General features: G+C 41.2%; 1 protein-coding gene across 1 annotated transcript in view; it reads right to left on the minus strand.

Moving 5' to 3' along the window:
- fbxw10 (F-box and WD repeat domain containing 10) overlaps nucleotides 1-18591 on the minus strand; it is a 65094-nt gene that overhangs the window by 13949 nt on the left and 32554 nt on the right. Inside the window, exons 5-10 of the mRNA XM_072559065.1 lie at nucleotides 17346-17456; nucleotides 13070-13173; nucleotides 10732-10935; nucleotides 10519-10640; nucleotides 6963-7111; nucleotides 1439-1581 (exon numbers count right to left, since the gene is read on the minus strand). Coding sequence (XP_072415166.1) covers nucleotides 1439-1581; nucleotides 6963-7111; nucleotides 10519-10640; nucleotides 10732-10935; nucleotides 13070-13173; nucleotides 17346-17456 — 833 coding nt within the window. The remainder of the gene's footprint in view (nucleotides 1-1438; nucleotides 1582-6962; nucleotides 7112-10518; nucleotides 10641-10731; nucleotides 10936-13069; nucleotides 13174-17345; nucleotides 17457-18591) is intronic.

Consider the following 18591-nt stretch of genomic DNA (forward strand, 5'->3'; position numbering starts at 1 on the left):
CAGCCATATTCATTGCCATATTCAGCCACAGGTGGTGAGTGGATGGTCTCAACTTCCTCCTGAAGTCAGAAGTACAGATCCCAGTCTTGGACTAATTCAGTTCACTCTACTTGGTGTCAAGAAACACCTGCTGAATACTGCAAAGGCTATGAACTCTACCAACATTCCAGCAATAGTACTCAACACCTGTACTACAGAATTAGTTGGACTCTTAGTCAAGCTTTTCCACTATAGCTGCAACACCAACCTCTACATAGCAATATGGAAAACTGCTCAGGTAATCCCTGTCCACAAAAAAGCAGGACAAACCCAACCCAGTCCATTATCACCCCATCCACCTACTCTTGATTGGAAGGGGTCCATGGATTTTCTCATAGCTCACTGAAAAGATCTTTTCCTAAAAGAAATTAGACAGACAGAATCGATAGATATTGTCCCCAAAAGCTGGTATCTCTGCCTCACTTGAACTATTCCTCTGCTGTCCTGAATGAGGTTAGCTTACTGATTACAGACAAAGAATGGAATCTTGGATTCATGTTAATGAACAATAAACAATTACCACAAATAGCAAGTTAAAAAGAACCTTTTCAATCTGACCACAAGAATTCAGAATAAATCTGTTGCAAGAACTTGTATCACCCTCTTATTTCCTTGGAGTGGGGTTTTCAAACAAAACTATAAATATTGGAGCAGCATGGTGGTTCAGTGGTTAGCACTGTTGCCTTGCTAGCACCAGGGAGCTGGGTTCAATTCCAGCCTCAAGTGACTATGTGGAGTTTGCACGTTCACCCCATGTCTGCATGGGTTTCCATCCACAGTACAAAGATGTGCAGTTGGTGGAATGGCTGTGCTAAGTTGCCCATACTGTCCAGGGATGTGCAGGCTAGGTGGATTAGGCCTGGGAACTACGGTAAAGGGTCTGGGTGGGGTCCTCTTCAAAGGGTTGGTGTGAACTCAGTCGGTCAAATGACTTGCTATCATGCTGTAGGGACTATATGTTTATAGAATGATTATGTTCACAGTGCTACATACAAAAGTGCACTTAAAGAAGTGCAGTCCTGAGTACGATTCATACCCATGAAACAAGAATATTCAAATTTTCTTATGAAGAATCACCCCATTTGTAAGTTAATTTATAACTGAGTATGTTTGTGAAGTTGTAACCAGTGCCCTCACAATAGACATATAAATGGCTTGGTCAAATTATAGAAAAGGTTTCCTCTGATTCATTTTGTTAAAACCTCTAACTACCTCACGTTTAAGACAAAATGTGAAAAAAAGAGCTATGTGTTGAAACATGAGGATTCAGAAACCGAAATTAAATCTGATTTGCTACACATCAGGATCATTTCCCTCTTCTTGACATGAGATATTAATGATGTTAGTTTTTGGGATAATTATACAACATTTATATTTTATTTCCAGTTGAACTACTTACTGTGGATGCTTGAAAGTCATTAAACAGTCACTAAATTTTCCCATCATACTCCACACCTTAATACATTTATCCTTGCTTCCACTGATCAAATGCCATTGATCAAAAGACATACACGTGATTGAGTTTATATGACCAGTCAGAACCTGAATAATCCAAAATGAATATTCATCAATTGAAAGAAAGTTGTGTGACCATGCCAACCTTGCAAGATAGGAGAGAATGAATTTAAACACTCAGGGTTGTACATTGCACAATGAATAAAGTAGAATGTTTAGCCCCTTGCTCCACCTAACATCTATCATATTCTGGATAAACCTTTTTGTTCTTTCATTTTGAATTTCTTTGCATTTGAGAATACCCCCCACCCCCAATTAAGGAAGATGTTCCAATTTCCTACTTAAAAGAATGTGCCAGACTGCCATCAGTGATACAAATATAAGATGCTGCAAAATACTCAATGGGTCAGGCAGAATCTGTGGATACAAAAGCAGAGTTCTTGGGCAGAATTTTACCACCACTTTGGCAACAGGCCAGGAGGTGGAAGGGCTAAAAAAGCTGGTAGTGGGGGAGAGGGGTGCCACAATGTCATTTTGCTAATGGGTGAAGGCTGGCAGATATGCCACCCACCTGGAGATGCACTACCCTCCAGGACTCCAACTGAGCCACTCGAGTAGCCAGTTAAGGACCACTTGCCTCCTCAAACAACAGGCCTTTTTGCCCGTATCAGAGCATGGTGGGGATAATTTGTTGGAATTTTTTTTTAATTCAATTTGTGGGATGTGGGTGTCGCTGGCTGGCCAGTATTTATTGTCCATCCCTAGTTGCCCTTGAGAAGGTGGTGGTGAGCAGCCACCTGCTGTGGGTTGACCCACTATGCCATTAGGAAAGGAATTCCAGGATTTTGACTCAGCGACAGTGAAGGAACGCTGATACATTTCCACATCAGGATGGCGGTGGCTTGAATGGTACTTGAGGGTGGTGGTGTTCCCATATCTTCTGACCTTGTCCTTCTAGATGAAAATGATCATGGGTTTGGAAGGTGCTGTCTGAGGATTTTTGGTGAATTTCTGCAGCGCATCTTGTAGATAATGCACACTTCTTCTAATGAGCATCAGTGGTGGAGGGAGTGGATGCTTGTGGATGTAACGCCAATCAAGTTGGCTGATTTGTCCTGGATGATTCCAAGCTTCTTGCATGTTCTTGGGGCTACAATCAGGCAAGTGGGGAGTATTCTATCACACTCCTGACTTGTGCCTTGTAAATGATGGATAAGCTTTGGGGGTGTCAGGAGGTGAGTTATTTTCCACAGTATTCCAAACCTCTGACCTGCTCTTATAGCCACTGTGTTTATGTATTGAGTCCAGTTGAGTTTCTAGTCAATGATAGCCCCTAGGACACTGCTATTGGGGCTTCAGTAATGGTAACCCAATTGAATGTCAAGGGACAGTAGGTAGATTCTCTCTTATTGGTGATAGTCAAAGCTTGGCATTTGTGTGGCACGGTGATTTATATGGACTTCAGTAAGGCATTTTACAAAGTTCCTCATGGGAGATTGGATGGCAAAGTTAGATCTCCTGGAATACAGAGAGAACCAGCCATTTGGATACAGAATTGGCTCAAAGGTGGAAGACAGAGAGTGGTGGTGGAGGGTTGCTTTTCAGACTGGAGGCCTGTGACCAGTGGAGTGCCACAAGGATCAGTGCTGGGTCTACTACTTTTTTGTCATTTATATAAATGATTTGAATATGAACATAGGAAGTATAGTTAGTAAGTTTGCAGATGACACCAAAATTGCAGGTATAGTGGGCAGCGAAGAAGGTTACCTCCGATTACAACGGGATCTTGATCAGATGGGCTAAAGGATGGCAAATAGAATTTAACTTAAATAAATGCGACATGCTGCATTTTGCAAAAGTAAATCAGAGCAGGACTTATACACTTAATGGTAAGGTCCTGGGGAGTGTTGCTGAACAAAGAGACCTTGGAGTGCAGGTTCAGAGCTCCTTGAAAGTACAGTCGCAGGTAGATAGGATAGTGAAGAAAGCGTTTGGTATGCTTTCCTTTATTGGTCAGAGTATAGGCGTTGGGAGGTCATGTTGTGGCTGTACAGGACATTGGTTAGGCCATTTTTGGTACATTGCGTGCAAGTCTGGTCTCCTTTCTATCGGAAGGATGTTGTGAAACTTGAAAGGGTTTACAAGGATATTGCCAAGGTTGGAGGTTTTGAGCTATAGGGAGAGGCTGAATAGGCTGGGATTATTTTCCCTGGAGCATTGGAGGCTGAGAGGTGACTTTATAGAGGTTTATAAAATCATGAAGGGTATGGATAGAGTAAATAGATAAAGTCTGTTCCCTGGGATGGGGGAGTTCAGAACTAGAGGGCATAGGTTTAGGGTGAGAGGGGAACGATATAAAAGGGATTTAAGGGGCAACGGTTACATGCAGAGGGTGGTGCGTGTATGGAATGAGCTGCCAGAGGAAGTGGTGGATGCTAGTACAGTTGCAACATTTAAAAGGCATCTGGATGGGTATATGAATAAGAAGGGTTTAGAAGGATATGGGCCAAGTGCTGACCAATGGGACAAGATTAGTTTAGGATATTGGGTCAGTGTGGATAAATTGGATTGAAGAGTCCGTTTCCACGCTGTACACCTCTATGACTCTATGATTCTCTGACTCTATGAATGTAACTTGCCATTTGTCAGCCCAAGCCTGGATTTTGTCCAGATCTTATTGCATTTGGACATGGACTGTTTCAGTGACTGAGGAGTTGTGAAAGGGGGCAGGGTGCTGAATATTGGTCAATCATCAGTGAACATCCCCAATTCTAACCTGTGATGGAGGGAAAGACATTGATGAAGCAGCTGAAGATGGTTGGGCCTCGGGCACTACCCTGATTAACTCCTGCAGAGATGTCCTGGAGCTGAGATAACTGACCTCCAACAATCATGACAACCTTTGTATGTTTCAGGTCTGATTCTAATCACTGGAGAGTTTGCCTCTGATACCTATTGATTACAGTTTTGCTAGAGTTCTTTGATGCCACATTTGGTCAAATCACTGAGCAGGTTTTTGCTGAGTAGCTGCTGCTTGATAGCTCTGTTGACAATACCTTATATCACTTTACTGATGATCGATAGTAGATTGATGGGCTATTGATTGGCCGGGTTGGATTTGTCCTGCTTTTTATGTATAGGATATATTTGGGCAATTTTCCACATTGTCAGCTAGACGCCAGTGTTGCAACTATACTGGAACAGCTTGTCTGGAGGAGTGGCAAATTCTGGAGCACAAATCTTCAGTACTATTGCCAGAATGTTGTCATTGCATCCAGCTGTTTCTTGATATCACGTGGAGTGAATCAAATTGACTGAAGACTGGTATGTATAATGCTGGGAACCATTGGAGGAGGCTGAGATGGATCATCCACTCAGCACTTCTGGCTGAAGATTGCTGCAAAAGCTTCAACCTTATCATTTGCACTGATGTGCTGGGCTCTTTCATCATTGAAGATGGGGATATTTGTGGAACCTCCTCCTCTAGGGAGTTGTTTAATTGTCCAACAGTATTCACAACTGGATATGGCAGGACTGCTGAACTTGGGGCTGCTGATCCATTTGTTGTGGGATTGCTTAGCTCTATGTACCACCCGCTGCTTATGCAACTTGGCATACAAGTAATCCTGTTTGGTGGCTACACCAACTTACTACCTCATCTACAGATTTGCCTGGTGCTGCTCCTGGCAGGCCCTTCTGCATTCTCCATTCAACCAGGGCTGATCCCTTGGCTTGTTGGTTATGGTTGAGTGAGGGATATGCCAGGCCTTGAGGTTACAGATTGTGCTGTAATACAATTCTGCTGCTGTTGATGGCCCACAGTGCTTCATTGATACCGAGTCTTGGGTTGCTAGATTTGTTTGAAGTTTGTTCCAGTTAGCACAGTGATAGTGCCACACAACATGATGGAGGTTATTCTCAATGTGAAGGCGGGACTTTGTCTCAAGGGTAGGTGGTACATGGTTACCAGCAGGAGGTTTCCTTAACTATGTTTTAACCTGAAGTCATGAGACTTCATAGGATCCGGAATCAATGTTGAAAATTCCCAGAACAACCCCCTCCCAACTGTACACGACAGTGCCGCCACCTCTGCTGGGTCTATCCTGCCAGTAAGACAGGATATATTCCGAGATGGTGGCATCTGAGACATTGACTGTAAGGTATGATTCAGTGAGTATGACTATGTCAGGCTGTTTCTTGTCTAGTCTGTGTGACAGCTGTCCCAATATTGGCACAAGCCTCCAGATGTTAGTGAGGACCATTTTGCAGGGTCAACAGGGTTGATTCTGTCGTTGTCTTTTCCAGTGCCCAGGTGATGCCCAGTGATATGTCTGAATGAGGTAGGACCGTTGTTGGTCTCTGCAAAGTGTGTCCTATGATACATTGATGGCATGTGAATGACCTATTGACAAGGAAGTTGACAGTGTTTACTCTGTTCTGCCAGTTGTTAAGGCCAGTTGCAGAAACAGAATCAGCCTATAAAAGGGTACTAATTTTGATTATTTTCCATCAATTCCATACAAATAAAGTACCAGCTGGGCTATAACTTCTCCCACCAGCCCCCGTTGCATGATGATTGGAAAAGCACAGCAGGCCAGGCATCGTCCAAAGAGCATGAGAATCAGCATTTTGGGCATCAGTCCTTCATCATCTGATCTCCAGCATCTGCAGTCCTCACTTTCTCCTGAATGATGATTGGCATCTCAACTGGATGTGGAGTTTGGTGGCACTATGTGGCAGCTCAGAGCCACAAGCTCCATGAGAATGTCTGCTGGGTGCCATTTGCTTATCTCACGTCTGTTGTTGAGGTACTCTCGGCAGGTTTTGTGGCTAGATCCCGACAATTTGACTTTACCCCATTGGCCAATCCATTTGCTGACCAAAGCCACTGCTTAAATTGCCAGTTACTTGTAGAATCACACTTTGAGGGTCTTGCAGGTTTTAGTATAGTTAGATGGCACTTTACTTTTGCATTGACTAGGATAAGTTCATTGTTTGGCAGGAATGTTTTTCTAAGCAAAGAATTCACTGTATACCTACTCTGGTTGAAGTTATGGAGTTTATGACCCTTAAGGAATTGGGGCTCATGTGCCACAGTGATAGTGTCACCACCTCTGAGCCAGAAGCTTAGGTTCAAGTCCCACCTGCTCCAGAAGTATGTAACAACATCTCTGAACAAGTTGATTGGAATATATTTATAGCCATTATGGGTAGATAAGTACATAGGAATGTGCTATGTTTCATAGGTAATCCTTGGTTTTCCTTGCTAAGGCAGATCAGGATGAGTATAAGTTGATCTCAATTCCTATGACTTTCCCAGCATCAGGTACAGCCTGTGCATTCTTTCCTCATCGCCCACAAGGACCACCCTTTCTCACTATGAAGTGTAGGAGATCGAAGCAGAAAAGGAACTAGGTGATAACAATGAAGGTATATTTCGTAATTTCACATTATTCTGCTCTGAATACCTTAACTAATGAAGGAGGTTTGATGTTCCACACGTGGATTACTCCTTTTTCATTGCCGCTCATCACATATGTTGCATTGATAGCCACTGACAGAATTGATTTGTCTTGCTTGAAGGTATGAAAACAGGTTCCTTTCTGAAGGTCCCACACTGACGGCAAAGCAAAAAAAAAAGGCACATTATGAAGTACTGGTGCAAATCTTTACCAACTCCACAAACAAGCAAGACATCCATTTGAAAATGGTTTACACTGAACAGGATTTAAGATTGATTGGAACTGCCAAAGAGAGTGTGTGACATTCTCAAATTCTTATTTGTGTATCATTGATAATATAGCCAATAAAGACAATATGCAAATGACTGATATTGAAAAGATCATGCACCACATAAGAGAATTTAATATGAAACATTATGCATTTGATTAATTAAATACAGTCTTGTAGAGAAAAGTAAACATTAATATCAAGGTACATTTTGAATTAAATCATAATTGTGTGCAATGGGAAAACCATAACTGATCTTTCAAAGATAAACTTTCATTTGTCAGGTTATTTATTCATGAACAGTAGCCAGCTCGATCAAAATCCAGAAATCCGGCATCATCTGTTAAAGCTCCATTTCATGATGTGTGATGAATGAGCAGCAAGAGGAAAGATTTAATGGAATTCCTGCTGGCATTAGATTTGCTATGCACCAAAGATGCTGTCAAGCAAGTTAATCCACATAATCTCAGTGATACAAAAATGATCACTTGTTTTTTCAGTGAGTCACTGAGTGACACAAGATGTGATGCAGTCAGTTTGAAGATAACAAAATGAAATATTTTTGCTACCTTTGTGAATTAGAAGTTCAATGAGTGATTAATTTTACATGCTGGTTAAGTGAAGCAAATGTGATAAATAAACGTATAACTAGCCTCAGAGCTAGGGAAGCTAGAGGAGCACAATATTCATGAGAATCATAGAATCACAGAATTCCTCCAGTGTGGAAACAGGCCCTTCAACCCAAAAGGTCCATACTAACCCTCAGAAGAGTAACCCACCCAGAGACATTCCCCTTCCCTGTATTTACCCTCGACTAATGCACCTAACCTACACATCCCTGAACACCATGGACAATTTAGCATTGCCAATTTCTTGTCAAAGAATGAGAAGCCTATAAAATTCTAATAGGATTAGACTGGGTAAATGCAGGAAGGGTGTTCCCACTGACCAAGGAGTCCAGAACCTGGGAGGGTCACAGTCTAAGGATAAGGGTAGGCCATTTAGGACTGAGCTGAGGAAATATTTCTTCACCCAGAGAATGGTAAGCCTGTGGAACTCTCTGCCACAGAAATCTATTGAGGCCAAAACATTTAATGCTGTCAAGAGGGAGTTAGTTAAAGTTCTTAGGGCTAAAGGGTAAGGATCAATACGTATGAGGAGAAAACAAGAACAGGGTACTGAATTGAACAATCAGTCATGATTTTATTAAGTGGCACAGCAGACTTGAAAAGGCCTAATACTGCAACTACGTTCTAGGTTTCTATGAAATAATATTAGAGGTGCATTTTAAGCTATGAAATCTGGGCATATCTATTAATGCTATTGAAATGTAAACTATCCCACCTTCCTCATGGCACTGACAGTAATTTTAAGCATCCAGTATACATAGTAGTACCAAGTTAAAAATCAAACAACACCAGGCTATAGTCTAACAGGTTTATTCGGAAGCACTAGCTTTCAGCTTCCAAATAAACCTGTTGGACTATAGCCTAGTGTTGTGCGATTTTCAATTTTGTCCACCCCAGTCCAACACCAGCACCTCCAAGTCATGATATTACCAATGAAGTTAAATACGGAAACATGTTGTAAAGGCCTGATGCATAAGGTATAAATCATGATGTCCCAGGATGACCAACTGAGGTGGTAAGTTCTGAGGTGGTGGGAATGCAGTGAGATGGCAGCTCCCCAGGCTAGCCCATTCCTTGGCTATATAGCAGCAAAGACCTACCAAGGAAAAAGGGATTGAGGAGGTGACTCCCAGGCACTCAAACATCACAATCCCTGAAGAGGAAAACAGCAAGCTGAAATTCTCTCACATTCATCTCTGGTGCACTCTGAGGCAAGCATGAGGTTGCTCCATTGTAGACAAGAACATCACAGTTCTCCTTTGCAAAGGCAGCCACCAAATTCATCTCAGGTCATCAAAGACAAACACACAGGTTGGACCTCAGCAGCCATTGGTATGAGGGATGTAACGCCTTATGTTGCTGTCCTGCATCCACCCTTCCTGATGTTGTCATGGATCCCGGTCAGCCATGGGATGCACCTTTGTGGGTTTCTTGCTGGCTTGGTGATACAGCCCCCTAATGCTTTGATTCCCTCTTCTCCTGCATCATTATTCCACTGTTCATGCCTCCAAGAATACTTCGCATTCTCTGAAGGCTCCCCCTTCACTGGCTACTTCCCATATCCAGCTTTGACAACATTTTAACTCTGTCCTTCCTTTCCCTTCCCTTCCCTACTGAGGTCTTCCCCATTTTTGCTGGCAGAAGAGTCTCCCTGACACTGCCTCACACACCTCACCTTTCCTTCCATGTGGATCACACAGATGGCCACTGAAAAGTGACTGGCCTTCCCCAGTCAAGGATTGCAATCTCGCATCCACAGCCAAGTGGCAAAAAAATTCCAAAGATTCTACCTCTTAGTTGAGAATGTTTTCTCCTGCTCAATCCTAAATGCCACTCCCTCCAACCTAAGACTGTGACCTTGTGGTGTGTGTGTGTGTTTCCCAGCCTCTACGCTTTTAACCTGTCATGCCCTCTCAGAGTCTTACATGTTCCAAGGAGGTTGCCTAACATTCTTCTAAATGCACACAGTATAGGCCCGTTTGATTCAATCTCTCCTCATGGATTCCTTCCAGGAATTAATCTAGAGAACATTAGACAACTAAAGGCATTAGATGCAGTTCTTTATTGGAGCTCAGGAAGGTAATGTTTGTTTTAGGAAAACCTGCAGGAAATAATTTTACTCCAACCTGACCACTCGGAGTCTGATAGGCTTGTTTGCAATCCTGGTTTAATATCCTATCCAGTTTTACTCATTCAGTTTAGGAACCCTGGTTGGTATGGACAAGTTGGGCCACAGGACCTGTTTCCTTGCTGTGACTCTATGACTCCATTAAAAATGTGTAAACAGAATGTGGTAGGGAGTTGACTAGAAAACTGAGATTCCACCTGATTCTCTCCTTGTCTAGTGGTTACATGCAAGATTCCTATTCTTAAGACCTGAGTTTGATTCCTGAGTGGTGCAGGGACTAACAATTTTGGGTTGGTTAGCTCAGTTAGCTGGACAGCTGGATTATAATGCAGAGTGATTCTAACAGCACAGGTTCAATTCCCACATTGGCTGAGGTTACCATGAAGATCTTTCCCTTCATCTGAGGACTGGCAACCTTCAGTTTAAACCACCACCAGTTGTCTCTGTCTAATGAGAGATCAGCCCCATGGTCTCACAGGACTATGACAACTTTACCTTACCTTATTAGCTTAAAATTACGCTCACAATTTGTCTAACCTTTAGCATGACAGTCCGTTGATCCTGATACAAGCACGTTCTCATGTAGGCTAAGACAGGTAATAAATCCTGTGTGGCCCCGGTACATGGTCACACACGTTGCAGTCTTCAGATTCCACTTTCTAAAAGTGAGTGATTTGTAAAACAAAGGTAGAAACATAAGCACATTTTGAGCAAAGTTAAAAAAAGACAAGGAAACATTTTAACTCCCACCTGATAGTAAGGTCATAGCTTCCACTAAGGAGAAAACCTTGCTCTTCACAAAGAATCACTGCCTTGATGGCTCCAGCATGTCCACTCAATGAATGGGGTACATTTTTGGAATGGTTGATATCCAAGAATCTTATCCTTCTGTCGCCAGAAGCCATAGCTATCCATTGTCCACCATCATAGTGAATGACCCTGGCAACGTCCGTACTGAGCAATGAAAGACAGGATATTGTTAAAAATTGCCTGTCACTCTGTTCTTTATTTCTGTTTTTGACATCATTTTCTCTTATTTTCTTCAGCCTATGGGTGTTTGTCATTTCATGTAAGCCATTATTCAATCGGGATTAGTTGAATTGACTCTTTGGACGTTTTTCTTTTAATTCCTCTTCTTGGTCTGTATGGGTATGATCTTTACAGAGGATCCAAATTTCACAAATTAATGCAGATTAAAAAATGGGCAATCTGACTACTAAAGGGAGCAGCAACACCACTGAGCTCCAGTAAATGTTGGTGGAAAACCTGCATCTTTAACACAGCAAGGCATAAGAAAGAGGAACACAAACAAAACAGGAAGAAAGTGATTAAAATTAAGTAAGACAAAGAAAACACAGTGATGAAAAGATTCAACAACAAGAAAGGAATTTCTGGGGCATTTTGGGGAAGGAAGAGGAGGCAGAAAGGTTGGCACAGTGGCAGTGGGAGGCCACCGCAGGGAGCAGGTAGGTCCCACTGCCATGCCATTTTGCCAACAGGACTGATATATGAGGAGAGAATTAGTTGGTTAGGATTGTATTTACTGGAGTTTAGAAGAACAAAGGAACAACTCATTGGACCCTATTAAGTTGTAATAGGACGAGACAGGTTAGACACAGGAAGGATGTTCCTGATGATGGGGGAGTCCAGAACCAATGATCATGGTTTAAGGATAAGGAGTAAACCTTTTAGGACTGAGATAAGGAGAAATGTCTTCACCCAGAGAGTAGTGAGCATGAGGAATTCACTACCATAGAAAGTGGTCATGTTTTCAAGAAGGAGGTAGATACGGTTTCTGTGGCTAAAAGGATCAAGCGATATGAGGGGAGGACAGAATTAGGGTATTGAGCTCAATGATCAGCCATGATCAAATTGAATAACAGAGCAGGCTCAAGGCCTACCCCTGCTCTTATTTTCTATGTTCCTACGTCCTGTTAACACACAGCACCAATTCAAACCATCTTCCCCAGCACAAACAACCAAACATTTCCACCATCTTAAATAAAAACAGAAAGAACTGTGGATGCTGTAAGTCAGAGACAAAATTAGAAATTATCAAAAAAGCTCAGCAGGTCTGGCAGCATCTGTGGAGAGAATCAGAGTTAACGTTCCAGGTCAAGTGACTCTTCCTTAAAACTAATGGTAGCTCGGAAAATATCAGTTTATATGCAGAAGATAGGGTGGAGGAGGGGGTACAGAGTAAATGATAGGTGGGGATTATGTGAAATGCAGGTAAAGTACTGCTTCATCTGGAAGGGCCCAAAAAAAACCTCCCACATGAAGCAGTGCTTCACCTGAACTTATACAACCTGGTCTACTCCATTCCCTGCTCACAATGTGGTCTCCCCTACATTGGGGAAATGAAGCATAGCCTGGGTGACCACTTCACAGAACACTTGCATTCTGTTCACAACAAAGACCCTGAACTTCCAGTTGCCCGCCACTTTTACATATCATTCTGTTCCCTGGCCAACATCTCTGTCTCAGAGTTGCTTCAGTGCTGTAGCGAAGCTCAGTACAAGCTGGAAGAACAACACCTCGTTTTCTGCCTGAAGACCCTGCAGCCTTCTGGACTCAATATCGAGTTCAATAACTTCAGGGCCTGAGCTCTCCCATGTCCTTACCCCTATCCCCACAACCAGGCCTTGTTATCACATGGTCTGCTATTACACAATATCCATTGTTAGCCACTAACTGTCCTTACTAATAGCTATTCACCCTCCTAGCCAGATCGTTATTCATTCCTTTGTCCAAGTGATCTTCTCTTGCTTTTGGCTCTATCCTCATCTGTCATTTACTCCTTACTCCCTCCCCCTACACTATATAAACCAACATTTTCCTAGCTACCATCAGTTCTGAGAAAGGATCACTCGACCCAAAACATTAACTTTGATTCTCTCCACGGGTGCTGGCAGACCTGCTGAGCTTTTCTAGAAATTTCCACATTTATCTCTCCTTCCTCCATCTTCAATGCCACTGAATGTAAATATGACTTTAATTTTTAATTGCAACTATGCAAAGTTACCCAAATAATCACAAATGAAAAGAAAGCATTAATGATAAATGTAGATATTGTTCAATTACATACAATTGTTTGATGACTATTATATTGTATGGACCACAGTAGACGTTTCTCTCCTCCATTTGCACCATGTCAGTATGGATGCCAATGTATGATGCTGCCAATCCAATCTAAAATTAAACACATCAGCGCAGTTAACGTTATATCAAAGTATCCAGTTACACTCAGTTCCTCTAAATAATGTGATAAACTTGAAACATCTAATGTTAATGTTGATGCATCACATTAAGCCTACACAGTTATCAGGAGTAATTGTCTGATGTCTGCTGGCTTATGCCCGAAATGTCGATTCTCTTGCTCCCTGGATGCTGCCTGACCTGCTGCACTTTTCCAGCAACACATTTTTCAGCTCCTCCCTGATGGAAACAGTTATTGATCAATGACAGTGACAACTTGTATTTATATGGCACCTTTAGTGTAGACACCCATTGGAGCATTATTGAACAAATAATGCCAAAACAACAATAACAAAAATGAGGTGTATTTATATGATAAGTCTCAAAATGCTTCACAGTATAAAACAAAGTATGACACCAAGACACAAATGGAGACATAAGGCCACAAATGATGGTCAAACAGGTAGATTTGAAGAAGATATTAAAGAGTGAAATTAATGGGAAGAAAGGCGGAGATAGGGAGGGACTTCCAGAGTTTGGGATTAAGATAACTGAAGGCAGTGCCACCAATAGTTTGGTGGTCATCAATGATGGAGGAAATGCACAAAAAGCCACAATGAGGAGAATCTAAACATCTTGCTGGGTTGTGGGGTTGGGGAGGATTACAGAGATAGGGAGGGACAAGACCAGAGAGGGGATTTGCCCACTCTTTTGTAAACCACCTCCCAAACACCCTCCCTGCAATCTACCTCCCAACTACACACCAATGCATCAGGCAAGGATGTTGGATGCTGACTTCTTTATCTCCCGCTGTTGGAAACGATATTGAGGCAAGCTAGATTGACTCATGAAATGGTGCACACTCCCTCATGCTTACAGCAGGCATATCAGAATGAATGCAATTTTTATGTTACATGATGTGACAATAAAACTGCTGTGTGATGTGTACGAAAGCAGATTTCACCTTCTCTAGGCTGACAACTGTGCTCTTTATCTCACATTGGTACTGATCACCTGTCATCTGCTTGGAGGACAGAGCAGCCTCACTTGTGTTTTTCATGATCACTCTGTTCTCCAAAAGTAGAAATTGGTTCTCTGCCTCTTACTGAGCAGCCTGCAGTACTGGACACAGTACACAAAGTGTGGCTTGGACCTAAATTCTATGTGCATTGAGCTGTTCCATAAGGAAAGAATGTGTAAGTGTGGTGGTCTAATTTTTTCAACTTCATATTCCAACAATATTTATCGAATAATAACAATGCCTTTTTGTCTTTCCTTATCCAGGACTTCACATTTATCAGGACTAAATAGGATCTGCCATCAATTTGATTGCTTACAGCCAACATGGACAGCCCACTATATGGGAAACAGTTATTTCACTTGGGATCAGTCCATTAATGGCTCATCATTCATTTAAGTATGATTAGTGGGTTTTCATAGGATGTATGTGGTTTAGAAGCAAGGGCAGGAGGCTATGGTAGATGAAGTGACAGAGAGAGAGAGGGCACCTCCAACACTTTCCAAGTTAAAATTGCAAAATGGTGTCTGCAACCTGGTCCCTCTTGTGTGGGGTTGAGGGTTAGGAGGTTGGCAGGTGACGGCTGGATTCACAGGGTAGTCCATGGCTTCAGGTGCTGCTGTCTCCAGGCCTCTAGGCCTGCAAGGAATACTGGAACCACCCCAGTCTGACACCAAAAGGTCAATCTCTGGTAAGTTAAGCTGATCCATGCTACTTGGAGACCAACAGAGAAATCCAGTTGACCTCAAACAACTGGCTTTAAGTGGCCCTTAACAAGCTCAAACAGCTACTCAATATTTAAAGGGTTAGCCCCACCAGACCTCTTCTCTGAAAAGTTGGTCTGGAATCCCAACTGCTCCCCACACATTCTCAGCCACGTAGGACCCATCAATCTTTCACCATAATGTAACCATTAACTCCCCTCAGATTCGACTTTGATCAGATTGCAAATTTGATCCATTGAATTCAGGTTCTTAACATAAATGAGAAATGGTCAGATACCCAACGCTGAACTCTGGGACACACCACTAACTTCTCGCTTGACATTGAACAAGTGAAGTTTATTCCTGGCAAATTCCACTTTTAACTGCCTTGGCCCTACAGTCTGCACATCCTTCCCTAAACCCTTCAGCTTTGCCCCCTCCGTTACCCTCAGTGACACTTTCTTTAGCCCGCCTCTTCAGCCTGATTTTTAGTCATACCCATTTTATCTCCTTTTTTGACTCCATGCCCATTTTTATCCTAAAATATTTCTGTGGAGTATCTTTTCTGTGTTCAAGGTGATATATAAATGCAAGAAATTGCTGTTTTAACAAAAGCCAAATGGATCTATAATTGCCTGCCTTTGAGGTGATATATAAGTTCAAGAAAATGTTGTTGCAATAAAATCTAAATTGATTTGTAATCACTGAACTTTAAGGTGCTATATAGTTGCAATTCATTTCTGATAATGAAGGCTAAGTGTGTCTGAAATCACCTGCCTGCTTTTTTGGATGATCTACGATCAACTTATACTTTTCTTGTGTTTACTGATTCTGTCAAAATGATTATTTATGCTGTAAAAATCACTGTTTCTTTCCAAATAAGTAAGGCTAAATTCCATTCATCCTCAGAGACTTCAGACTGCTTAAGCTTGTTTGAAATTCTATTTTAATGCCAAATGCTGTCTGGCAACTCGCTGCAGCTAATCTATGAATAGCATTGAAAGAAATCTGGAACAGATTAAACTGCCAAAAACATTTTTATTTTATTTGTATTTTCTTTAGTTGTTCTCCCTGTTTCTCTGTAATACTTTTAAGGCCTTTGACACGATGGAGGGTGGGAACAAATACTAAAAGAATCACCGTCCACATCACTCTCTGAATCCAGCAGTAAGCTATTGCAATGACCTACCACTAGATGGTAAACTAACTACAGAATTTAGAATAACAGATGTTTAAGATGCTGTATACAATCACACATTAAAGGAACAGCACTGTAATAAGTCAGCCAATATGCCAGTTTCAACTTAAAATCTGGTTGTAGCACTTGGAGTCTTGAAATAAAATGTGGATGATGAAAAGGCATATAAAAATGTGCCATAATTTTAAAATAAATTCAACTGTAATTTTTTTCAAATTTTGTGTTTGTTACTTGGCTAATGAGTTGCAGTTTCAAGAGATTTAAAGTATGTGGTTACAGTTCTTTCACTGCATTCAAATTGACAATGTTTGGATAAATTGGGGTTGCAAAAGATAACTCCCTTCAGCAAAGTTTGTTTGGGAACATGGTCAGCATGGACTAGTTGGACCGAAGGGTCTGTTTCCAGGCTGTATGATTCTATGACTCTAAGTAACTAATGGCACAGGGAATCATTCACCTACACATGTTCCATATAATTAGCAGTGAAAAATGAGTGTATCTCGCTAGCAAATCATTTCAAACAAATTTTACATGTTCAATGATGTTGCTACAATCTGACAGAATATTTCTGTGAATTAACAACTGTGAGCATTCAGACTTTAAGCATAATTACTATACTGATAGAATAGGAATTGTTCTTTTACAATAATGTTTGTACAGAAGATGGTATCAAGTGAGTGATCTATCTATCTATAAACACTCCATAATTTTGGTTAGGAAGAATGGCTGCAGGTTGCAGTAATACATTTGGGATATGGTGTTGCTGAATATCTGCTTGATTTAATTACTTTAATATCCCAGATTATATATTAGCCTACCTATCAGTAAAACATAAATGTATTCAAATATTAGCTACCATCATTTTCTGAATAAAATCCATTGTGTTTTTCAAGCAAATTGTGAATGATCTTCAAAAGAAACTTATTTGCTCTGTCTTCATATCCCACCATTTTTATTGATTTTATTAAGACAAATGTTATTAAACAACTTATTTCCTAACTTAATTCTTGCTACCCACCTTTATTAATGCTCAAAGCACTCCACAAGTAATACATAAATTTCATTCTTTACAATACAGATATTTTTAATCAGCCTGTTCAGAAACATGAATGACACACTTTTTGAATCTATGGGACTTGAACCCAGGCCTTTAGGCTCGAAGGTAGGGATACAACTCACTTACTACAGTCTATTATTTAGGTAAATACATGTCATGATCGCCATACGTTTCTGCAAAAATCGGTACCTTTTTCTTCAAATTTTGTGTTGGAATGGTGAATCCCTTCTCATCTATTCTTGGTACTGGAATTTGACAGATCTTTGCATACACTGTGTTAATATTGTGAGGAGCTGTAGCCTGTTATAAACAAATATACAATGAGAAAAACAGCAATTGCTTTATAATTTATTAATTTCTCAAGTTATTCCTTACTAAAACAAAATATGCCATATTAACAGACAATTCTGGAAATAATCAGCACCTGAACAGATTGTTGTCTAAGATAAAAATAAAACTTATTAAGAGGAGTCTGTTCCCAAAGCATTTATTTATCTTCAATATAGTCAGATAATAGTGGTCTTGCTGTGTACTTAAAACCTTTTCCACTTTTCTTACATGTTAATCTTTCTTTTTTGCATTATCTCTAATTTGTTTTCAGTTTTTCTTTAGCCCTACATCAGAATTGAAAAATGAGCTGCAGCCATATATTTGTTAATGGTATTTTGTAGCCAAACACTGGGAGGGGTGGTGGTACAAGTTCAGGGCATTCACTCCCTGGTCTTTCCACTCACTGTATGAGAACCTACATAGTCATTAATCAGTGTCTACTCCTGTCAGCCCAGCCAAGACAAGAAGCTTGCAGCTGAGAAGGTGAGCACTGCCCACATCTCAACATATTGTGTCACTGCATTACTGACCTAATTTATATCTTGTATATATCAATTAAGATTTCCATTACAATCAAAACACATAACTAGTTGTAGCATATTAATTAATGACCCTAACTTTAATTTTTGAAGACTATCATCATTTTAAATAACCTGCTTAGATTAGATTCCCTACAGTGTGGAAACAGGCCCTTCAGCCCAACAAGTCCACACTGACCCGCCAAAGAGCAACCCACCCAGACTCATTCCCCTACATTTACCCCTTCACCTTACACTACAGGCAATTTAGCACGGCCAATTCACCTAATCAGCACATCTTTGGACTGTGGGAGGAAACCGGAGCACCCAGAGGGAACCCACGCAGACACGAGGAGAATGTGCAAACACCACACAGACAGTTGCCTGGTGCAGGAATTGAACCCAGGTCTCTGGTGGTGTGAGGAAGCAGTGCTAACCACTGTGCCGCTGTGCCAACCAAATGATGGCTTATCTTTGAAATCATTTTCAGATCAGCGATTCTCTGGTTTTGTATATAAGAATTTAACCTATTCAATAAGCAGATCATTTGAAAGGGGTTACAATGATGTAAATGATTTCAAATTGGC

Source organism: Chiloscyllium punctatum, chromosome 39 (assembly GCF_047496795.1).
Source record: "Chiloscyllium punctatum isolate Juve2018m chromosome 39, sChiPun1.3, whole genome shotgun sequence".
Lineage (NCBI taxonomy): Eukaryota > Metazoa > Chordata > Chondrichthyes > Orectolobiformes > Hemiscylliidae > Chiloscyllium > Chiloscyllium punctatum.